Genomic DNA, 25,004 nt, shown 5'->3' on the forward strand with positions numbered 1-25,004 from the left:
AGAGAGCCTTTAACTGTATTGCACAGTGTAGTATGCAGGTGATGAAACAAAATAATTTTTTTTCTGTCACTCACAAAAACAGAAATTTATAGCTATGGTGCAGTATACAGTGTGTCCCACACAAAATTGGTATGCCTCACCTTCCGGTTAATCATCCCTAGTTGAATTGCTTGTGAAGTGGCAATACCGTCTTAAAAGTTGGATACACTGCACTTTATTGTAAAGTTTAGTGCAATTGTTGAATTGTACAGAAATGGGGCAGTTTGCATTAGAACAGTGCACTGATATTGTGGAGTGTTACATAAAGACAGGCTCTAGTCAAGGAATGTAAAGAAGTCTTTCAAGCGAAGTGTGCTGGTGGTAATCTCCCCACAATCAGCACTATTCAAGATCAGTACAAGAAATAGAGGGCTGTAGGATCCATTCAGAATCTGCAGAGGAATACACAACTGACAGTGAGAACCACTGAAACTCTAGACAGAATTCACATGGACATTATATGATATGTACCTGCAAGTTGGTAAAGAGGTTATCACAGCAGGTTGGCGTACCTCGTACACTGTGCCATTGCGTACTAAAAGATATAAAATTAAAAGCCTATCATGCGAGAGTGGTGCAAGAATTGAAATGTGGGGATCAAGAAACAAGAGTTCATTATTGTAACTGGTTATTAACAGCAATTGTTAATGGTTACTTGGACCCCTTCCTTTACTTCATCTCAGATGAGGTCTAGTGGTGTCATTTGTCTGGGTACATAAACTCCCAGATTTGCAAATACTGGTCGCAGGACAACCCACATATTCTGCATGAAGAATCTCTCCGTTCAGAGAAGACAGATGTTTGGTGTGTATTGTCCGGCATACAAATTATTCACCCCACATTTTTCAATTACACCTTAAACAGTGCCAGATATCTAGAGATCTTTGACTCTTTCTGTGCACAATTAAGAGATGCAGGAAAGCTGTACGCAATCTTCCAACAAGGTGGAGCAATCGTTCACACATCCAAGCTAAGTATGGCCCACATCACTAATGTGTTCCCTGAAGGCAGACTTGTCAGTAGAGGCCTCTGGCTCCCAAAGTCCGCAGACTTAACAACATGTAATTTTTATTTATGGAGCACACTAAAAAGCAAAGTGTATGCTGACAATCATCATACAACAGACGATCTTAAACAGAACACTACTACAGAAATTAAGAACATTGCACCTGCAGAATCACAGTGTGTTGCTGGTAATATCATCACATGAAGTCAGCAATGTTTAGATGTCCATTGCTACCATTTCCACCATCTCCTATAAATTGGTAACTACATGTTTTTAATGGTCCTATTATCTATTCTTTTTTATAAATGTGCATGTGGTGCATTTACTATCTGTTCTTTATGTTCTGGTTCTAGTTTTGCATTAATTAATTAATTAAAAATAGGTTAGGGAAACATTTGATGCACCTTTGAATGATGCTCAAAATCACATACAGAAAACTGAAAATGCTCACTCTCTTTCTGATACCTAAAGGATTCTCTATTGAAAATTTCTGAGACTGAAAAATTTTTGGAATTTTTTTACACCTTCGGCCAAATATGATAACAATATGCCACCAAGGCCACACAACATCACATTGCACAGTCTACCTAACCCACCAGACAAATATTACCTACCACTCTTTAAAATTCTAGGACTCTTAAGAAAAAAATGGAACTTCTAAATTTTCAATTGACACCTCAGCTGCTGTACATGATTTTCAGCATCATTCAAAGGTATATCAAAAGAACCTCTAATCTACTTCATTTCTTACTTTTAAGCCAAATCTTTTACTAAACACTCATCCATTTTTCCATTGTTTTTAATTTCAAAATTTTGTTAGAAAGCAAGATTTTTTAGATACATCATTTGCTTTCCTAGCGTCTTCTGTTCTAGAATGTCCTGAATTTAGTTCTTGATTTGATGGAAGTATTTTTGACAGTTAAATATTGCACCTTTCCAAATTTTTATGTACAGGGTTGCTAGGCCTTGAAGAGAGGAATTTTTTACACTTCATTTACATAGCTAACAGTAGCTGCTTGTGAAATATGTCAATTTTCCCTCAAATCACCAATATGTTTTTCTTATTTACCCTGAATACTTTCAAGAAATTTAATATGTTTTTGCAAAACCAGGCCTCACATTGGTCAGTTCAATACCCCATTTGTCAATTTTCCACTTTTTTTTGGCTATGAAAATCTGGAAAAGAACTCATTGTGTAATTTACAAGGAGTCTTGTTTTTGCTCTGCTCAAATATTTGATAAAAAGCTCCAGTCTGTTTACTACGTAAACAATTTTGGTTAGTGAACTCTAAGCTTATCACATCACATAGATTGCCGAACTAGCTCATGGGAATGCAGCCAAATAAAATCATCAAATACAGTTGATATTTTGACAGGCACTCATTCTAAAGACATGAAATGCATCATGACCAATAGCTAGATATGATGGTTAAAGTTTTCATACTAGTTTTCTGGTGTATCTACTGGGATAGTATTCACAGGTAACCTATGAGTCTATGGAGATTAAATTAACACCTGAAGCAAAAGAGAGTGTGAATAAGCATCACTCTTTCCTCAGAATATTAGTGTTTACTATGACTGACATTTTAGTAGAAGCTATCCCCTTTTGGCTAATGTCCTAAGCGACTGCAATATCTCGTTGCATTCACATATGTACTGTTATACTGATTGCAGTGGTGGAATCTTGCCAACTGTGGGTTTGATTTACCCAGCACAAGTCAGTCATGCTGCAGTTCTTGTCTGGAGAATGACTGGGGAGTTGCTTGTCAAAATATTAGCTGTATTTTACAATATTCACCAACAGCATTGCTGTGAGCTATTGCATTGATTTTGTACATTTTTTGTAATTATATTTTCACTCAAAGGTTGCTTAATATAGTCACTACTTTTGTTATACTCCACTGTAAGAGATGAGAGCCCACATTCACCAGCTGGAAATATCTGATGCACTGAGGAACATAAGAGCCCAAAACACAGGGACAATGTTTTGAGAAAAAATAGATGTTTGCAGAAAACAGGTCTGTATTGTTTTTCAACCAAGTCTCAACATCCTATATTTCCTATGAAAAAAATAATGTACCCACTTTATGTTTATTTAGGACCATATTCATTATTTATGTTAATTCACAAAAATTTGTATATAGGCTAGTGACAATGGTGTCTTTTGACAGTTGTAAACTCTATAATTAATGCAAAACTAGAACCAGAACATAAAAAACAGATAGTAAATGTGCCACATGCACATTTATGGCCTATTTAAAGATCATCATTTTAGTTATGCACATTCTGTGGCTTGAGGTTCAGATAAAACTGCTGATAAACATATAAAACTGCTGATAAACATCCGATTATGAACTATTACTACTACATACATGATGTAGACATTAAATTATGTTGTCAAGCCTTGATAACAATTGAGCAGCATAGACCACCAAAATTATGCTTTGTGCTTTGGGCCCATATGGAAATGAATATCTGAGAAATTGGTGAGACAGCTTTTCATGAATGTTCATATGTGCACTATAGGGCTGCAGATATAGATCCTATAGGCACAAGCTAAGTTGATACTCAGCACAGTGGTTGTGAGAGTGACTGTAAAGGCATTCTCATTTATAAATGCTCCCATCAGCCACTGTGCCGAGTGTGAACTTAGTCGGCACATATTTTAAAGCTTTTTCACAGTAAGATCAACAAATGTCAGAAGCATGCATACAAGCTGCAATCTAAAAATTGATAACAGTGCATTTAGTACTTTATGGTTTTCAGCACCTCATATGTTCTGGTTTCTTTTTGAATCCTTCATACAGACCTCAGAGAGAATAAAATATTTCATGTTTCCTTGTTTCCTTTGAATCCTTAATATAGGTTGTAGAGAGAATAAAAATTTCATTGTAACTAACCTGAGATGTAGTGAGGATGATCTTGCTTTGTTTCTTCTCACTTCCTGTGATTATCATAAGGCAATTGAGAGCTGGGCTGTAACTAAGTATGCTGTCATATTCGTATGTGCAGAGAGCATTGCGAGACCGGTGCTCCAAAAGATGTAACCCTACTTGATCAACAGCAAGCCATAGTACACGGGGCCAGTTAGAAGTGAAAGATTGCTGAAATACACAAAGAAAACATAAATTTGCAGTATTAATGTTTGAAAAAACAAAATAAGTATGCTGTTTATCAAGTAAGATGGTTATAAATTCTAGAATATTTGGATCTCTTTTTAGTAATTTTGTTGCCAATTTTGTTTCATCTGGATAGCAGTTCACTGCCCATGTACACAAATCTTAGGCCTTCCTGGTCATTTGGTTGGTGATTAGTTCTGCAGGCATGACATTCTTGGCCACTACATTTACTTCGATTATGTGAACAGAACATTTTATTAAATTTAAATACAGATTATTCAGATTCTATAAATATTTCACATCTTTGTGCACACTAAGATCACTTAGGATGAGCATAATACAAGGTCACATATCAACTGTTAAAGAATGAAGAGCAGTAACTCGGTGAATATTCCCTGGACTAAAAAAATTTAAAAAATGAAAACCTTCCGCATGGAGGAAAACATTACATTAAGAAATTAGCAAGTGGGATGAGGCAGTTGAAAATAAGTTCAGAAAGACAATAGAATAATGGCTGAAAGAAAGAGCTTTCTCCACAGTTGATGGGATCTATTAACTGGAAAAAATAAAAATAAAAAAATAAATAAGTAAAAAATAAAAATAAAACACCACCACAGCAGCTTCTGCACTTATTATGTTGGACAGTATGTGTATAGCAAATATTAAGAGTATAACAAACATTTGTACCAGTTGTTTAAATATTTTTCTTTCCTAATGACTGGATATGCACTACTCTGTTCAAGGTTAGATTCCAGAGCAATTTACATAGGATTGCAAATCTGTAGTAATCATAAATGAAGAAACAATGCAATATGATTTAAATTCATCATGGTAGATGGAAAGCAGCCTTCCAAGGCTGAAGGAAGGGAGAAAAAATGAAAATACAACTGGATTAACACAAAAAGAGATGGAAATGAAAGACAATGCATTTACATTGAATCAGCCATGTGAATGCAATGTAAGAGAAAGCCAAGTTTTGAGAGAAACGAAGAAGCTTGAGCAGCAAATTCTCATTGGTTTTTCCAACTATCAAGTGATTTGAAAAATTTAAAAGGACATTTTTATGACATTGTAATTATAATTCAATATTTAGAGAGGTATAGAAACCAAAAGAAATGAGAACAAAAGTGCTTTTAAAACACTGTAATTGCAGAGAACCACAGCTTCTAGGGGCTAAGCATATATGCTAGAGTTTAACTCTCAGTGTTAAGGCCACTAGAAATAGAATGCCATCTCAGTTGGATGGGGATGATGAAGGAAATCTGCATGGCCTTTAGAAGAAATCATACAGGCAAACCACTGATGATCTATATTGAAATGGCTACGGGAATTTCAGTACTGTGCTCCATGACACAAGTCCAGTGTCTTAGTCATTATATCTTATCTTGCTTGGCAAGAAGGAGCCAAAAGGAAAATGTGATATAAATGGAAGGTCTTCCTGGAAGCAACTAGCATGATTGTGCCAGCTCATATTACCATTACATCAACAAAAGTTTGAAGAATCAGAAATGAACATAGCATTGACCTCGGTATTTAACCTTTTGGCTGCTGCAGCTAGATGCCGAGTGCACTCTTGAGGTTACCTAAGCCATTTACCTGCACTAATAGCCACCTCCGTGGACTGCTGTCTTTGCCTGAGCTCTCTGCTCGGCCAACACCCTGTGCTGAGTATTTTCAGAGCCAGGACGGTCGTGAATGTCTGGCAGTTCGAGTGTGATTACTGGCATTACAAATATACACAGTGTACCTGGATGTTTATTCAATAACTTTGAATCTGGAGGTGAATTGCTCGACAGGCATAATGTACACTGAAACTGCTTTGCTGCTAACATGTAACTCCCCATCAAGGGCTTTCTTTCATTTGCAATTAGTTCTTGCGAATCATCATAAGATCTCTGTTTACATCTGAGTTTTATTTGACATATTGATACTTAATCATCAGGTTTTAGTATGTAACTTATGATGTAATCTTTGGAGAATCCGTAACAACCATGGCTGATGTTTGTCTGCACTAGCGTAATAATTTCTCTGCAAACAACTTCCAAGGCAAGCCTCTGGATGCAGAGACACACTTTCAAAGCTAATCACTATATTTTGAACTCATTAACCCAATAACGTATTCTCAGATACACTTAAAAACCAAAAAGTCAATGATTCTGAATTCTTTTTAAATGAGAAGCAATTTTTATTATACAGTAGAAATAAATGATGATTTTGTTTAAGAATTTGATAAGGGATAAGGAAATACTAAAGATTCTATATTGCCTAATTAAATGTCACCTTTCATTCTCCTAATGACCTTTTGTGCTTCAGACATGGTCGAGTTCAAGTGCGTGCAACTGACCATTGTCCAATGAAGTTAACCTTAATTTTTATATGTATGTCTCACTAAAACTCAAAAATGGCTTTACCGATTCAGATGGTTTATTTCTTGTGTTTGTAATTGTTAAGGCAAGGTTTGTATGGAAGAAATGTTTTGAAAAGTTGCCTAGACAATCGAAAAATTTTGGACATACTGAAAGAGATTTTTTTTATATGATTTATTCACGATTGAAACAATCGATATGAGTAATTCTTTTTCTTTGTTTGTTCATTATGGTCTTGGACTTCAAGCATCTAGTCTGTGTTTGTCAGTACAGAGTGGATGTTTCACATGTTTGACAAAAGGTGTTTGTCAGCAAAGTAATTCATCTGTGTTTTTATTTATTTACTTTTATTTTTATTTCTTTCCTCTCTTTTTTTTCCACTATTATATCACCCATCCATATTTCTCATCCGGGCTTTGGACTGGTATTTCTTTTTTTTTTTTTAATTTTTGCACTTATTTTTAATTTTTAAATATTTTTTTCAGAAGTAAGGGCTTAATATCATCTTCCAGATGTAGCAACTTCACTAAATGTTCTTTGTATGTATGTTTCAAAACACAGTACAACACACAAGGGTATGTTGCCTGTTTCGCATTCACATTTCATTTCTCGGCACACAATCTGTATCGAGCAGGCTGCACATCTATGTCATAGTCTGTGTTTCTTGGACTGGTCATTTGGAATGATGTTTGGAACATGGCTTCCAGTAAAGTGCAGAGGATTCTCATCATCAGAGTGTCTTCCTTTCCTATCTCTTCTCCATTTTGGTAGCAAATTTTTCCACAAGTTCTCGTACCAGGCATAAATGAAAATCTGCTAATTGTATTTTTCTCCCTGTCCCCGATCTGTGAAGAGTGTGAGGATTCAAAACACAAAGGTCCACAACATGAAAAAAAAAACTTTTTGTACCATTTAACAGATTTATGCACAGGTCCAACTGAGATTAATAACATGTCAGAGTGGTCTACTACACCCATACTTGCATTGTAGTTGACAACGCATTGCAGCTTCATTACTTTCTCGCCAGTCTTCCTGTTTGTCTTTCTCATGTCATGCATTTTTATGGTGTTACAGGTAGTCAACATCAACACTTCTCTCTTGTCACGTCATTTGATGCCAAGTACTAGATCAGTTGACATGAAGTCACCTTTCCTTGTTTCAATTTCTTTTGTAGCTTCGGCAAATTGTGGCTGTTGCTCTGCACAGTACCACATGCTGGTGTTCTATGGTCATCAAGCCAGAAGAACAAGACTGGACTTGTATATCAATTGTCAACACACAGGGTATGTCCACATTCACAGTATGGTTTGATTAGTGTTGCCACTACATTGTCAGATTTCGCCAAATTATGGACTTCAATTTCTGTTGTTTGTCTGTGTATACAATGAAATCCAAGATGTATCCAGTTTTACAGCAGTACAACACAAATGTTTTGATTCCAAATATACTTCATTTTGGAGGAATGAATTGTTTAAAAGATAAGCGACCTTAGAGCAATAATAGGTGTTTATCAATAGAGAACTTTTTGTATGGATTAAACAGACCGTGGAATGCCATACGAACTGTATCAATTAATTTCCTAATCTCAAACAAACTGTCATCTCTACGATTAGCAGAGTTGTCACTAAAATGTAACATTCTCAAAAGTAACATAAAATGATCACAGGACATAACTTTGCCAAAAATTGGAGTGCTCAGAAGTACATCTCTGAACCAATATTCCCTTATTCTCAACTTTTTAACAGGGGCCACGAGAAGCCAAATACCAGTGAAGTAATACAGTTCTTCAAGATCAGTATCTTTCCAGGTGGACAGTAGAGAATGAACTGATTCCAAATCAGACTTTCCGATTGAAACAGCATGAAAAAGGATAGAATACTTGAATCAGGTGCTAGTTGGCAACTATGTCCTGAAGGTGAGCCATCAAATGCATGCAGTGCTGGACTGAAATCACACTTTTGCCAATCATATTTGTCACTAAGGCGTGGCCTTTTATGGATTGTTTCATCTTCACTTTCAGACACAGGAGAAGAGCTAGCGTTGTGAGCTCTACTGGTAAAGTACATGAATGCGTATTACTACGAGACTCTTCTGAAGAATCATCATCATCACTACAGTCACTGAAGAGGCCTCACTCACTGTCACTCGTGGTGAGTATCTCCAGCATCTCTTCATCAGTGCAACCACACTGTGCTATTGTTTGTGGAACTCAAAAGTGATAGCACTCTAAAAACACTGATGAATAGGCAGAAAGCTAAACGACACCAGAGAAGCAGAATGCAGATGATCACATGAACCAGCTAGTATGAATGTTGAACAGCAGCTAATTGGCTATAGATGTCTGCAGGACCACAGGTAGTGGAACCGGCTGATGGTAAACGCCATCATTAGGGCTCAGGTACTGGCGAGGCTGCAAGGGTAAAACTGTCCACAGCGCCCACAGGAAATACCACTGCAGCGGTTAATGACATCCGCAGCCCATATGGAAAAGTAAAGTGCAGCAGGATTTCACGACTGCAGTGCTCAAAGAGTTAAATGTCCAATATAGATAGCCCAATTGTATTAACCTTGGCAGAAGGACGATGGTATCTGTTTGCTATGTGCAGTACTCAGGTATCTGTGCAATATGTCAAGGCACATCATATAGTAATATTGACACATGACACTGTCTCTTAACTTTAAGCATGGATTAATTAATATAAAGATGCAAATATTTTCTTCACATGCCTAGACCATATCTGACCATACTCAGTACAGGATATGTGGATAGGTCATATTTATTTATTTATTTATTTTTTGTCTGCTGTTGAGCTATCCTTTATGTTGTACTGCATCTTCGCAGACTTGCACCTACACTATGTGATCAAAAGTATCCGGACACCCCCAAAAACATACATTTTTCATATTAGGTGCATTGTGCTGCTACCTACTGCCAGGTACTGCATATCAGTGACCTCAGTAGTCATAGACATCATGAGAGAGCAGAATGGGGTGCTCCATGGAACTCACAGACTTTGAACGTGATAAGGTGATTGGGTGTCACTTGTGTCATACGTCTGTACCCAAGATTACCAAACTCATAAACATCCCTAGGTCCACTGTTTCTGATGTTATAGTGAAGTGGAAACATGAAGGGACACGTACAGCACAAAAACGTGAAGGCCGAGCTTGTCTGTTGACTGACAGAGACAGCCGACAGTTGAAGAGGCTCATAATGTGCAATAGGCAGACATCTGTCCAGACCATCACACAGGAATTCCAAACTGCATCAGGATCCACTGCAAGTACTATGACAGTTAGGCAGGAGGTGAGAAATCTTGGATTTCATGGTCGAACGACTGCTCATAAGCCACACATCATGCCAGTTAATGCCAAACGATGCATTGCTTGGTGTGAGAAGTGTAAACATTGGATGATTGAACAGTGGAAAATTGTTGTGTGGAGTGACAAATCACGGTACACAATGTGGAGATCCGATGCCAAGGTGTGGGTATGGTGAAGGTCTAGTGAACGTCATCTGCCAGCGTGTGTAGTGCCAACAGTAAAATTTGGAGGTGGTGATGTTATGGTGTGCTCATGTTTCTCATGGAGTGGGCTTGCACCCCTTATTGTTTTGTGTGGCACTATCACAGCACAGGCCTACGTTGTTGTTTTAAGCAACTTCTTGCTTCCCACTGTTGAAGAGCAATTTGGGGATGGCGATTGCACCTTTCAACGTTATCAAGCACCTGTTCATAATGCACAGCCTGTGGTGGAGTGGTTATACGACAATAACATCCCTGTAATGAACTGGCCTGCACAGAGTCCTAACCTGAATCCTATAGAACACCTTTGGGATGTTTTGGAATGCCAACTTCGTACCAGGCCTCACTGACCAACATCAATACCTCTCCTCAGTGTGGCACTCCGTAAAGAATGGGTTGCCATTCCCCAAGAAACCTTCCAGCACCTGATTGAATGTATGCCTGCGAGAGTGGCAGCTGTCATGAAGGCTAAGGGTGGGCCAACACCATATTGAATTCAAGCATTACCAATGGAGGGCACCACGAACTTGTAAGTCATTTTCAGCCAGGTGTCCTGATACGTTTGATGACATAGTGTATCTTTTTGGTATGGTATGACATATTATATGATCTAGGTGTGCCTTTTAAAGGGGAAGGTCAGTACAGGGTAGCGACCCTAACATTTGTTTCTCTGTCCCCTATTTAACTTTGCAACCTTAATGTCTGTGACATTTGCTGACATTATATTATATTACTGGCTGGGTTTTTAACTGGCTTCACAAAGTGCACAGAGGTTGGTGCATGTTCTTGTCTTATACTGTTACACCCTTTTGTGGCATTACACAGCATTTAATGTTAGTTCCATACCGATATTCCATGTTTTGCTGCACGACATACACTGAGGTGACAAAAGTCATGGAATGGCAATACACACATTTACACATAGTGGAAGTATCGCGTACACAAGACATAAAAAGGTAGCACATTGGTGGAACCGTCATTTGTACTCAGGTAATTCATGTGAAATGATTTCTGACATGATTATGGCTGCAACATGGGAATTAACAGACTTTGAACATGGAATAGTAGTTGGACCTAGATGTATGGGACATTCCATTTCATAAACTGTTAGGAAATTCAATATTCCGAGATTCATGGTGTCAAGAGTGTGCCAAGAATACCAAATTTCATGCATTACCTCACACCACTGACAAAGCAGTGGCCCAAGGCCTTCACTTAACAACTGAGAGCTGCAGCATTTGCATAGAGTTGACAGTGCTGACAGACAACCAATACTGCATGAAATAACTGCAGAAATCAATGTGGGGTGTGTGACAAATGCATCCATTAGGACAGTGAGGCAAAATTTGATATTAATGGGCTAAGGCAGCAGAAGACTGACACATGTGCCTTAGCTAACTGTATGGCATCATCTGCAATGCCTCTCCTAGGCTAGTGACCATAACAGATGAAACCTAGAGAACTGGAAAAATGGGGCTTGATCAGATGAGTCCCAATTTCAGTTAACAGGAGCTGTTGGTAGGTTCTAGTGTGGCACAGACCCCATGACACCATGGACCTAGGTTGTCAACAAGGCACTGTGCAAGCTGATGGTGTCTCCATGATGGTGTGGGCTGTGTTTACATGCAATGGACTGGGTCCACTGCTTATGTGTGGTTACCTGGAGACCATGTGCAGCCATTCATGGACTTCATGTTCACAAACAATGATGGCATTTTTATCAATGACAGTACACCAGGTCACCCGGCCACAACTGTTCGCGATTGGTTTGAAGAATGTTCTGGACAATTCAAGCGAATGATTTGGCCTGGCAGATCACATGACGTGAATCCCACGAGCATTTATGGAACATAACTGGGAGGTCAGTTTGTGCACAAAATCTTGCTCCAGCAACACTTTCGCAGTTATGGACAGCTATAGAGGCAGCGTGGGTCAATATTTCTGCAGGGGATTTCCAACAACTTGTTGAGTCCATGCCACATTGACTTGCTGCACTACACAAGCAAAAAGGTGATTTCCAACAACTTGTTGAGTCCATGCCACATTGACTTGCTGCACTACACAAGCAAAAAGAGGTCAGACATGATATTAGGGGGTCTCCTATGAACTTTGTCAGTTCAGTGTAGGTATTATCTTCACATGTCCAGTCCATAATTGACTCTATTCAATACAGGATATAAGGATAGGTATGATATATTTTTGTGCTGTTTTGTGGTTGTTGTGTTTTGCAGTTGTTGACTGCCTTGTCTGGGTAGAATTAGGGGATTAAATACACATTATTAGATATAATATGATTTGCGTCGGTATCTAATTCCTTGGTACAATGTTGGATAGAGATGAAGTATTTTCACCTTTGCTATAACTGATAGCTTATCTTATGATCTATGGATAATACATGTTATGTGGATACATACTATTAATTCCTGACATTTATGCGAGTTAGATAGTAGTGCTTGTTTGATATCTGTTTTAGGGCAGTAAACAATATGTGGATGCATTCATACATGAATGTTGTTCACCCAAATAGTATCTTGTGTGGGTTTTTCATAAATTCTGTGTATGTTATGACATAGGTGGTTTCCTACATTTGGTCTTTTGATACATTTTGGACACTCACTTTATGAATATGATGTAAGTATAACCCTCTTTGGTTTGCACCTCAGCATTTCATAGCTTTGACATGTCATTCTGACATGCTCAGATAGTGTTGATGCTGTTCTTTTGCATGGACTGCTTGCACATAGATGCATATTTCTTTGGTTTACTTACTGGTTTACTATTGTCATTTCTTTTGTACATCTATCTTTTCTACAAATTTTTGTAAGATTGGTGAGTTACGTCAGGATTTTGCAGGTCAGAGTATCATCCAACTGACCAGTTTTTAATCATGGAATATTTAATTTATTTTTTAGGTACATTTGTGCAACATATAGAGTGGAAATTCGTTATGGTATACTATACATAATTCTATTTCAGGTATCATCAAACAATGGAAATTCCAGGATGGAATGTAACAACAATATGAAAGGGGTAGTTGCTACTCACCGTAAAGCAGAGATGCTGAGTTGCAGATAGGCACAACAGAAAGACTGTTACAAAATAAGCTTTACACACACACACACACACACACACACACACACACACACACACACACAGGGGAAGGGGAGGGATAGCAGAGTAGGAGTGGGGAACAGTCAAGTGCTGCTGGAGAATGCAGAGATGAGATAGAGAGAGGGCAGGGCAGCTAAGTGCACTCAGGAGGTTAGAAGGAAGGTTGTGTGTGTGTGTGTGGGGGGGGGGGGGGGGGGGATAGTAGAAAAGAAGTAAAAAAGCTGGGTGCATTGGCCGAACATGGTCATGTAGTGTTTGAATGGGAACAGAACAGGGAAGGGGCTGATGGGTGAGGACAATCACTAACAAAGGTTGAGGCCAAGAGGGTAATGGGAATGTAGGATGTATCGCAGGGAGAGTTTCCACCTGCACAATTCAGAAAAGCTTGTATTGGGAAGGCTCCACATGGCACAGGCAGTGAAGCAGTCAATGAAATGAAGAATGTCGTGTTGGGCCACATGCTCAGCAACAGGGTAGTCCAGTTGTTTCTTGGCCACAGTTTGTCAGCAGCCACTCATGTGGACACAAAAGCATGTTGGTTGTCACGCCCACATAGAATGCAGCACATTGGTTGCAGCTTAGCTTGTAGATCATGTGACTGATTTCACAGGCAGCCCTGCCTTTGATGAGATAGGTAATTTTTGTGACCGGACTGGAGTAGGTGGTAGGAGGATGTATGGAACAGTTCTTACATCTAGGTCTATTACAGGGATACAGACCAAGAGGTACGAGTTTGGGAGCAGGGGTTGTGTAGGGATGGAAGAGTATATTGTTTATGTTGGGTGGACAGCAGGATACCACTGTGGATGGGATGGGAAGGATAGTGGGCATGACAATTTCCATTTCAGGGCACAATGAGAGGTAGTCAGAACCCTGGCAGAGAATGTAATTCATTTGCTCAGACCTGTGTGGTACTGAGTTAGGAGGGGAATGCTCCTCTGTCATCAGAAGGTGACTGGAAAGATAAGGCCCAAGAGATTTGTTTTTGAACAAGGCTGGGAGGGTAATTATGGTCTGTAAAGAGCTCAGAGAGACCCTCAGTATATTTTAAGAGTATAACCGCTCCTCACTGCAGATGCAATGGCCGTGGGTGCCTAGGCTGTATGGAACAGACTTCTTGGTATGGAACGGGTGGCAGCTGTCAAAGTGGAGGTATTGCTGGTCAATAGTGGGTTTGATATGGATGCAACCATCTTTGGGGTGGAGGTCAACATTTGGGAAGGTGGCCTGTTGGGTTGAGTAGGACCAGGTGAAGTGAATGGGGGAGAATTTGCTGAGGTTCTGGAGGAATGTCACCTGCAAGTAAGTGATTTCCCATTCTCTACAAGCCACTAATTGTGTGGTGGAGGATGCTTCTGGTACCATTAATTGATCCGCACTTCCCAGAGAGTAATACACTTCTTACCATTAACATATGTTCTTAAATCAGTGGATAATCTGGCACATTAAGTAATCAATTTTTTAACTTAATATGATAATTTTTAAGCAGATTTGATTGACTATACCCATTTGTTGTGCCACATATACATAACAATTAACTAAAAGTTTCTACCAGTTATTATACTACTGAGTTGTTAAAAGGGTATGGGCCACTTTGCTGAGCTGATAATGCCGTAACACAGCCAAAATGAGAAAAGAACATACCATAACATTAAAAATAGTAGCTCTGTGCAATGGCCAACTTTGTATAAGGTTCAGGAAAGCCTTCTTGGCTTCTGCTGGTCCCATTCCATGTAAGCTCTGGTGATGCTGTGCCACTGCCTCGCATGGTATGTTAGGCACAAAGCGTGGCGGCAAACAGTGGGATGCCGTGTGTCTATAGTCCATCACCGTATCTCCACAATCCCCCATCTCCAGTTGTGCTTGGAGTGCTGTCAGCATAACCTACAACATACATATTTCAAACAGAAGATGTCTATTAAAGATTAGCCATCAAAACAGACAACAGAACTAGATTTTGTAAGCTGTGCTAGTCTGTCATGTTTTTCCATATAAAACTAATTCTGCAGACTTTAAAAGATCTTGGAAAAGTGTGTGTGAAGTATGGTAATAACAAAATTTCATTTCAACTTGTGCATTATATTACTGTATTGGTAAAACTCAGCCCACAAAAGGTAAGGTCCCATTCCAGTACATGATTTTGCCATCAAGCATACAAGTTTTACTTGTCGGGAAGATTAATACATGTTACTCTCCCCTCATCCTCAAAACAGGTATCTCTCATCTGAGTAATCTGCTCTTCCTTTTTAACATTCCTGAACCTATCTCTCTGAAACATAGGACAGTATACATACTTTTATATGTGTGTATTGACAGTGTTGGACTCTTGCCTTTTGAAAGTACTGGTCAACAATTCTATATCATAATTTTAAAGATTAATTCCTTTCCCATGTAAAGGCAGATGTTCGTACATCAAAATGAACAAGGAGTTATCATCATCAGGTTGCTGCTCTAATAAGTAGAACAGTCAACCTTTGGGATAATTTGATCACACGTCTGTACTAAACACTGTCCTGTTGAATATAGTTTGCCCATGGCTCACCTGACAAGAGAAGCATCTCATCAAAGCAGTTACAGATAATTCAGGAATGGAACCCAAATCATAGCACTATTAATTTTATTTTTAAAACACATTTAAGCAACAATGTAAGGCCTAATGTAACCACAGTAAAAGTGAAAATCAACCAAAAAATGTATTCTGGGCTCATGTGTCCCACTTCTAAACTGCAATTGGAACTATCATGTTACTCAGCGACTGTAGCAATATGTGTTTACAACAAGGAATATGCAGGAGCTAATAGGCTTAACAATCTGCTTTTATAAGTTTGTAATTTTATTAATTAATATTTCATGGAACTACTTGAATGTAGTAAATAACGGAAAAGTGAGTTAACACAGCAGCTACTGAATGAATAAATAACATCCATTAAAGCCATCACCTTCTCGAATGGCAAAGCTCAACATATAGGTGATGGGACTTCCGTGTTCATGGCTTGAAAAATATAATTTCATGATTAACAGGCTGCAGTGGAGGTGTGTGTGGTAAGGGGGGAGGGGGGGGGGGGCAATTTGACAGGTCTACATGTACCTTCAAAATAGGCAACACAGTGAGCTCTGGCACTCGAGGAAGAATTACAACTGATCTGCAATCGGCTTCTACAATGCAACTCACTGAAACATCAAGCAAAAAGTTAATTTAATCTGAGCAGAGAATAATTTGTTGTTCTCTCTCCAGATCTGACATAGAATTAATGTATTTATTTCACTACATGGGGCTACAATAGCAGCTGGTTAGATAACCAAGTCCTGCTGTATTGTCAAGTGAATGTTTAGTGTACCTGGCACGTCCTTTGTGATGAAGAATATAAATGTGGATTGAATTATGCTGGAGTACCAAAGAAACAGATATTGGCACGTGTATTCAAATAAAGAGATATATAAACAGGAAGAATACGACAGTGTGTTTGGCAATGCCTCTATAAGACAACTAGGGTCTGGCGCAGTTGTTAGATTGGTTACTGCTGCTACAATGGCAGGTTACCAAGATTTAAGTGAGTTTGAAGGTGGTGTTATAGTCGGCGCACAAGCAATGGGACACAGCATCTCGAAGGTAGTGATGAGGTGAGGATATTCCCGCAGTACACTACTGGCCACTAAAATTGCTACACCAAGCAGAAATGCAGATGATAAACTGGTATTCATTGGAGAAATATATTATACTAGAACTGACATGTGATTACATTTTCACGCAATTTGGGTGCCTAGATCCTGAGAAATCAGTACCCAGAACACCACCTCTGGCTGTAATAACGACCTTGATACGCCTGGGCATTGAGTCAAACAGAGCTTGGATGGCAGGTACAGGTACAGCTGCCCATGCAGCTTCAACACCATACCACAATTCATCAAGAATAGTGACTGGCATATTGTGACAAGCCAGTTGCTTGGCCACCATTGACCAGATGTTTTCAATTGGTGAGAGATCTGGAAAATGTGCAGGCCAGGGCAGCAGTCGAACATTTTCTGTATCCGGAAAGGCCCGTACAGGACCTGCAACATGTGGTCGTGAATTATCCTGCTGAAATGTAGGGTTTCGCAGGGATCGAAATGTAACATCCACTGTTCAAAGTGCCGTCAATGTGAACAAGAAGTGACCGAGACGTGTAGCCAATGGCACCCCATACCATAACACCGGGTGATACGCCAGTATGGCGATGACGAATACATGCTTCCAATGTGCATTCATCATGATGTCGCCAAACACGGATGCGACCATCATGATGCTGTAAACAGAACCTGGATTCATCCGAAAAAATGATGTTTTGCCATTCGTGCACCCAGGTTCGTCATTGAGCACACCATCGCCGGCGCTCCTGTCTGTGATGCAGTGTCAAGGGTAACCGCAGCCATGGTCTCCAAGCTGATAGTTCATGCTGCTGCAAACATCGTCTAACTTTTCGTGCAGATGGTTGTTGTCTTGCAAATGTCCCCATCTGTTGACTCAGAGATCGAGACATGGCTGCATGATCCATTACAGCCATGCGGATAAGATGCCTGTCATCTCGACTGCTAGTGATACGAGGCTGTTGGGATCCAGCATGGTGTTCCGTATTACCCTCCTGAACCCATCGATTCTATATTCTGCTAACAGTCATTGGATCTCGACCAATGTGAGCAGCAATGTCGTGATATGATAAACCGCAATCGCGATAGGCTACAATCTGACCTTTATCAAAGTCAGAAACGTGATGGTACGCATTTCTCCTCCTTACACGAGGTATCACAACAACGTTTCAACAGGCAACACCGGTCAACTGCTGTTTGAGTATGAGAAATCGGTTGGAAACTTTCCTCATGTCAGCATGTTGTAGGTGTAGCCACCGGTGCCAACCTTGTTTGAATGCTCTGAAAAGCTAATCATTTGCATATCACAGCATCTTCTTCCTGTTGGTTAAATTTCACATCTGTAGCACATCATCTTCATGGTGTAGCAATTTTAATGGCCAGTAGTGTAAAACATCAAATCTCTGATGTTGCTGTGACTGCAAAAAGTTCCTGCAAGAATGGGACCAATGATGAATGAAGAGAATTCTTCAATGTAACAGGAGTTCTACCCTTCAGCAAACTGCTGCAGATTTCAATGCTGGACCATCAACAAGTGTCAGTGAACGAACCATTCAAAGAAACATGATCGATATGGGCTTTCGGAGCCAAAGGCCCACTCGTGTACCCTTGATGGCTGCTTGACACAAAGCTTTACACCTCGCCTGGACCCGTCAACACGGACGTTGGACTGTCGATGACTGGAAACCTGTTGCATGGTAAAACGAATCTTGTTTCAAATTGTATAGAGTGGATAGATGTGTACGGGTATGGAGACAACCTCATGAATTCATGGACCTTGCCTCAGAAGGGGGCTGTTCAAGCTGGTGGAGGGTCTGTAATGGTGTGGGGCACGTGCAGTTGGAGTGATGTGGGATCGCTGATATGTCTAGATATGACTCTCACACATGAATGTATGTAAGCATCCTCTCTGATCACATACATCCATTCATGTCCACTGTGCATTTTGACTGACTTGGGCAATTTCATTAGGACAATGCAACACCCCACACATCCAGAATTGCTACAGAGTGGCATCAGGAATGCTCTTCTGAATTTAAATACTTCCGCTGGCCACCAAACTCCCCAGACTTGAAAATTATCAGGCATATCTGGGCTGTCTTGCAATGTGCTGTTCAGAAGAGATCTCCACCCTCTTGTACTCTTACGGATTTATGGACAGCCCTGCAAGATTCATGGTGTCAATTCCCTCTACCACTATTTCAGACATTAGTCAAATCCCTGCCATGTTGTGTTATGGCACTTCTATGTGCTCGCGGGGACCCTACACAATATTAGGCAGATGTACAAGTTTCTCTGGCTCTTCATTGTATTTAGCCCACATGTAAGTGAAATAGAGATGTCCTCTAACAAGAAGATTCTCAATCATGAACATAAAATCACAGCATCTGATGATGAGCTTTGACATTTAAAACTGGTGACTGCAAAAATAGATGTCATTTAAAGCAACTGCTTTCTATAGTTACACAAAAATAAATTATATACTTAAGAAACATTGAACAAGTGTTTGGAATATGTAATATCACTGCACCCAATGCACAAGGTGACTCCTTAACATTCTCATGATCAGCACACAAGGGGCATTGTTTTCCACAAGGCAAGGAGTAGCAGACTTACAGCTTCTTTCTCTGTGACTGGAAATCGATCAGCACGAAGACTGTGTAGGACTTGATGGTACAGCAACTCTTTTTCAACAGGATCATCCAAGTCCATGTATTCATCAAGAAACAGGTGTTTTTTGAATAGGAACAAGTGTTGTTGTGGACGCCGAGCACCTTTCATGCTACCTGTGCCAGATGCTACCTGACTTGCTGCTGCATTTGCTGTTCTGTATCGTTCCCATTTTGACATAACATCTGCTACTTTTTCTTCCGGCATGAGGCTCCGTTCTGATGAACCAAGTACTTCATATATGGCATATCCTGAAATGAAAGAAATTTCTGTGTACTGGTTCAAAACAAAAAAAGCTTTTCTGGAGTTTCAGAATGCCTCAGAAAACACATCTAATCTTCTAACAAGTATTTTTTTTTTTTTTTTTTTTTTTTTTTTTTTTTAAAAATTATGACAAACATATGGTGGTCTCTGAAAATCTCAGATTTGAGCAGAAAGTATCTAGCCTTTGATCAAGTTAGCCAAAGTGTTCCCTGAACTGTCTGACCATATGTCAATTTTTAGCTTTTGACTTATCTGTAATAGCACATAGTGTCATTCTAAAATTATTGGCAGGTGTTTTGTTCCTACAAACATCAATTTTCTTACTTTACTTCCGTCATAAAAGGATGATACAGTAGTTGCAGGACTAAGAGGGTGTGAAATATTAATCACAAAAATTACAGACTTTTAATGTAAAGATGACACACAATTAGAACCAAAACTCACCCATTGCTGTTTCTCGAAGGCCAATTTTATTTTTAACAATTTCCATGACATCCCTTGCAGTGGCAGAGGGGTGAAATTCAACTGCATGGTATTGGCCATCCATAAAATGAAAACGTGCATATATGGGCCTCCGGTTAATTGTACACAGTACTTCTTCTCGAGAAGGTGGCCACTGGCGACGACGTGTTCCTTGGGTTTTATGGAGACACTGGGAACAGAAAGACCACATCATTTCACAAAATTATAATATTGCCATACATAGTTTATACCACAGAAAATAAGATTTGCATCAATGTCACACTCAAACCTCTGTAGTGCCATGTGTCCAGAGAACCCAATCTAGAAATGTTAAATTCACACAAAGAAAGAGGGAATTGTTAGTACTTACTTTCAAGAAACACTTGTTTCTAGAACAGCTTAAAAATACATAATATAGTACTTCAATTTTATAAACTATAGCTTTGAGAATAAATAAAGAAGTTTGTTGGAAGCAGCAGTTTATTCAGAAACAAGGTTAAGAAGAATCAATGAACTGCACAGAACAAGGCTAACAAGAAACAAAAGGAACAAAGTCCTTTTTAATTTAATTATTTAGAAGTTTTGTTACTTCTCTTTGGCCATCTTTCTTTACATGAATTTAACATTTCTATTGAGCAGCATTTTATCCAAATCATTAACTTAAGAAACAATACTATTTTGTTAAGTGTATTGAGTAGCACTACCTTCAGTATTAGAGCTTAACGTTAGAAGAGATTTTTCAAATGCTACAAGTGCTCTTTAAATCAGCTCAGTTTTTCAAACAGGGGTTGACGAAATCAGTTGGTTCCACTGGTCTGACTAAAAAACTGTACAATCCAATAAGAATCACACAGACTGAAGTGTACACAATAAAATTACCTCGTTTAAAGCTTTTGAAATATTCTGAGGGCAAAACACAATAGTTTTAATCTCATATACACACAACACAGTAAAATCTCCTGTGAAAAAATAAAATCATCTAAAACTCAGTACTTTTTTTTATTAAGCTCACCTTTTCGGCAAATCGTGCATACTTCCCTTCCTCTGTGATATAATCAGATGCACATCTACGGAGATGAGCAGCAAGATACTTGCGTACTGGTTTGCTTGGTGGAAGAATAACTGAACAAGCAAGTGAAAGCAGTGCCCAGTGTCGTAAATTAACCCTTGAGTTAGGATCAGGATGGTCTGTAGTTTGCTTGATCAACTGCAAGTACAGTTCTACAAGTAAACTATCTTTACGCATACATCGTTCCATCACCACCTGCATTTGCCTGATGTGGTCATCTTCCATATTCCGAACTGCATCACCTGAGAAGTCAAAAATAGTTAAGTTCTTGGTGTGTATATTACAGTATCAACTCAAAAACTTTGCTATTTGCATCAAATAAAAATTCAGTTGATAAAACCAAAAAATTACAAGTGGACAGAATGGTTGGACAATACTTGCCAGTATAAGCTGAATTTCCAAAACCTGTCAATATACACATTAAAAAGTAGATAACAGCTCTCAGAACTGTTAGTTCCTACGTCAAAGAGGAACAAGGGACAGTTTGGGGAAAGACGGAAAGAAAGATGTTCAACTTCCCGCTCAAATTCTTAATTCACCATTGACCATGTACTGTGGAATAGTGTTTATAAGTGATAGCATGTTACAAGTGTAAGTGAAAATATCAAAAATTACATGTACAAATTAAATATTGTATAATAACTAGTTGTATAGCTTTAAAATTAGAATCTTAAAAATTAATTTCAACATTAAAAGTATCAAAGAATTCTTTTATACTCCAGAATGGATTGTCAGCCAGCCAGTTAAAGAGTTTATTTTGAGACTGTTTAAAGTTGTGGTCAGAGCAGAATGTGATAATTTATTATATGTCTTCAAACAATTCACTTTCTCGTCTTTGTCAGTCTTTCTCTAGATACGTTAATACTCAATTTGCCTCTGGTGTCACAATAATGAATTTCTCTCTAGTACCAAAATCTGTAATTTTTTACAATGTGGATTAACAAGAAATGGGTATAAGGATTTAAAACTGTCAATATTTTGACCTTAGTAAACACAGGACAGCAATGCTCTTTGGGGCCAACCTTATAAATTATTCATAGTACCTTTTTCTGTATAAGTAGAGCATTTCTGATAAGACAAGAGTGTCCAAACAACAACATTCTCTAAGGTATTTATGACTGAAAAATTCTAAAGTAAGCTATTCTTAGATATTCCTTGCTAATTATATAACTAAATTTCCGCATGAGATGTATTTGCAGACACAGCTGATGTGGGGTTCCCAGTTCAGTTTCAAGCTGATACATATTTCTACAACTTTTACAGAGTTTGATTCAACTTCTTTAGACAGCCTAAGAATAAAGTGTTGGGTTTTCTCTGGACTACACACTAGTCTGTTAGGTGGAAACCAACTGACTGCTAATGCAAAAGGCATTATGCATATTCTGATGTAAATCTGATACGTCTTGATCTGTAGTTGGTAATGTAGTAACATTCTCATAAAAAATAACTGAATGAGTCCCAACAAAATGTAGAAAACCATTAACTGCTACAATGAAGAGGAATGGTGAAAGGAAAGAACCTCGAGTACACCAGGTGTGACTTCCTTTAGAAAAAAATGCCAATCTTTAACTAACACAAATTGTCTCCTATTTTTTAAATAAGAGTTAATTATTTCTAATGGCGAGTTATTTATTCCATAAAACTGCAGTTTAGCATATAAAATGTCAAAAGAAATACAATCAAAAGGCTTATTTAAGTCACACAATGTGAGCGACACTGTATTCTGTATTTCAAATGCTGTTAATGTCTGATCTAAAATTTCAATGACAGCGGAGGTAGTATCTTTTCCTTCTCATAAACCATGCTGTCTATTGCAGAGAAGGCATGTTTTCATATATAGGAACAACAGATAATGAACTGTAGTTTTGGGGGAATTGCTTCTCACCATTTTCGAATACTGATACAACTTTTGAAATTTTGAGGTGATCCTGTAGAAGTCCAAATTCTAAGCATTTATTAATGATGAAAGTGAGTGGTTTGCAAATAATATACACTGAAGAGCCTAAGAAACTGGTACACCTGCCTAATATTGTGTAGGGCCCCCGTGAGCATGCAGAAGTGCCACAACGCGACGAGGCTTGGACTCCACAGATGTCTGAAGTAGTGCTGGTGGGAACTGACATCATGAATCCCACAGGGTTGTCCATGAATCCATAAGAGTACGAGGGGGTGGAGATCTCTCCTGAACAGCACATTGCACAGCATCCCAGACAGGGATGTCTAGGGAGTTTGGTGGCCAGCGGAAGTGTTTAAACTTAGAAGTGTGTTCCTGGAGCCACTCTGTAGCAATTCTGGATGTGTGAGGTGTCACACTGACCTGCTGGAATTTCCCAAGTCCGTCAGAATGCACAATGGGCATGCATGGACGCAGGTGATCAGACAGGGCGCTTGCATACACGTCACCTGTCAGAGTTGTATCTAGACGAATCAGGGGTCCCACATCACTGTAACTGCACATGCCCCACGCCATTATAGAGCCTCCACCAGCTTGAATAGTCCCTTGCTGACATGCAGGGTCTCTGGACTCATGAGGTTGTCTCCAACCCGTACATGTCCATCTGCTCAATAAAATTTGAAACGAGACTCATCTGACCAGGGAACATGTTTCCAGTCACCAACAGTTCAATGTCAGTGCTGACGGGCCCAGGCAGGGCATAAAGCTTTGTGTCATGCAGTCATTAAGAGTACACGAGTGGGCCTCCAGCTCCGAAAGCTCATATCGATGGTGTTTCATCGAATAGTTTGCACGCTGACACTTGTTGATGGCCTGGCACTGAAATCTGCAGCAATTTGTAGAAGGGTTGCACTTCTATCACACTGTATGATTCTCTTCAGTCACTGTTGGTCCTGTTCTTGCATGATCTTTTTCTGGCCACAGCAGTGTAGGAGATTTGATGTTTTACCAGATTCCTGATATTCACAGTACATTTGTGAAATGATCGTACAGGAAAATTACCACTTCATCGCTACTTCAGAGATGCTGTGACCCATCAATCATGGGCCGACAATAGCACCATGTTCAAACTCACAAAAGTCTTGATAACCTGCCATTGCAGCAGCAGTAATCAATAACAACTGCACCAGACACTTGTTGTCTTATATAGGCACTGCTGACTGCAGCACCATATTCTGTATTTGAATATGCATGCCTATACCACTTTCTTTGGTGCTTCAGTGTATAATCTCCTTTCTATTATGTAGCCAGATAGCCAACTTTCAGAATTTGAGAATTTTGATACAGCTTTTAAACTGTCTGTGTGTGTAACGAGATCCCAATGGAATTCTTTTGCATTCAAGGAATCTGTTTAACAGTTGCACATGTGTCTGACTGAAAAAAAAATTGTCTCAGTTAATGTACTGAAGTAGTTAAGTATTTATTTAGGTTCTCTGCATCAGTCTGAATTTTTGTTGAGTTTGGTCAGTAATGTGTTGTGTTACATTGTCTCAAGTTGCCCTGCAACTGTTGGGGGTTTCTATGAGGAACTGATGCCCTCAGCAGTTTTGTCCCTTAGGAATTCAAACACATTTGAACATTCCTATGTATTTCTCAGAAATTTTTATAAAAATTGTCACTCTGCTCTGTACCACATTTATAATAATTTTTATGCATTTAATGTGAACATGGGCTTTAGTGACAGCTGTCAAAGTGGAGGCGCTGTTGCTAGCTGGTGTGCTTGATGTGAACAGATGTACTTATGGAGCAACCTGAGAGGTGGATATCAGCATCTAGGTAGGTGGCTCATTGAGCTG

General features: G+C 39.1%; 1 protein-coding gene across 1 annotated transcript in view; it reads right to left on the reverse strand.

The window, feature by feature from the left end:
• The window catches only part of LOC124805426 (myosin-I heavy chain), an 804,788-nt gene that overhangs the window by 7,203 nt on the left and 772,581 nt on the right, over positions 1–25,004 (reverse strand). The window contains exons 30-34 of the mRNA XM_047265991.1: positions 21,198–21,496; positions 20,168–20,375; positions 19,406–19,710; positions 14,810–15,049; positions 3,946–4,149 (exon numbers count right to left, since the gene is read on the reverse strand). Coding sequence (XP_047121947.1) covers positions 3,946–4,149; positions 14,810–15,049; positions 19,406–19,710; positions 20,168–20,375; positions 21,198–21,496 — 1,256 coding nt within the window. The remainder of the gene's footprint in view (positions 1–3,945; positions 4,150–14,809; positions 15,050–19,405; positions 19,711–20,167; positions 20,376–21,197; positions 21,497–25,004) is intronic.

The sequence above is a fragment of the Schistocerca piceifrons genome, chromosome 1 (assembly GCF_021461385.2).
Source record: "Schistocerca piceifrons isolate TAMUIC-IGC-003096 chromosome 1, iqSchPice1.1, whole genome shotgun sequence".
NCBI lineage: Eukaryota > Metazoa > Arthropoda > Insecta > Orthoptera > Acrididae > Schistocerca > Schistocerca piceifrons.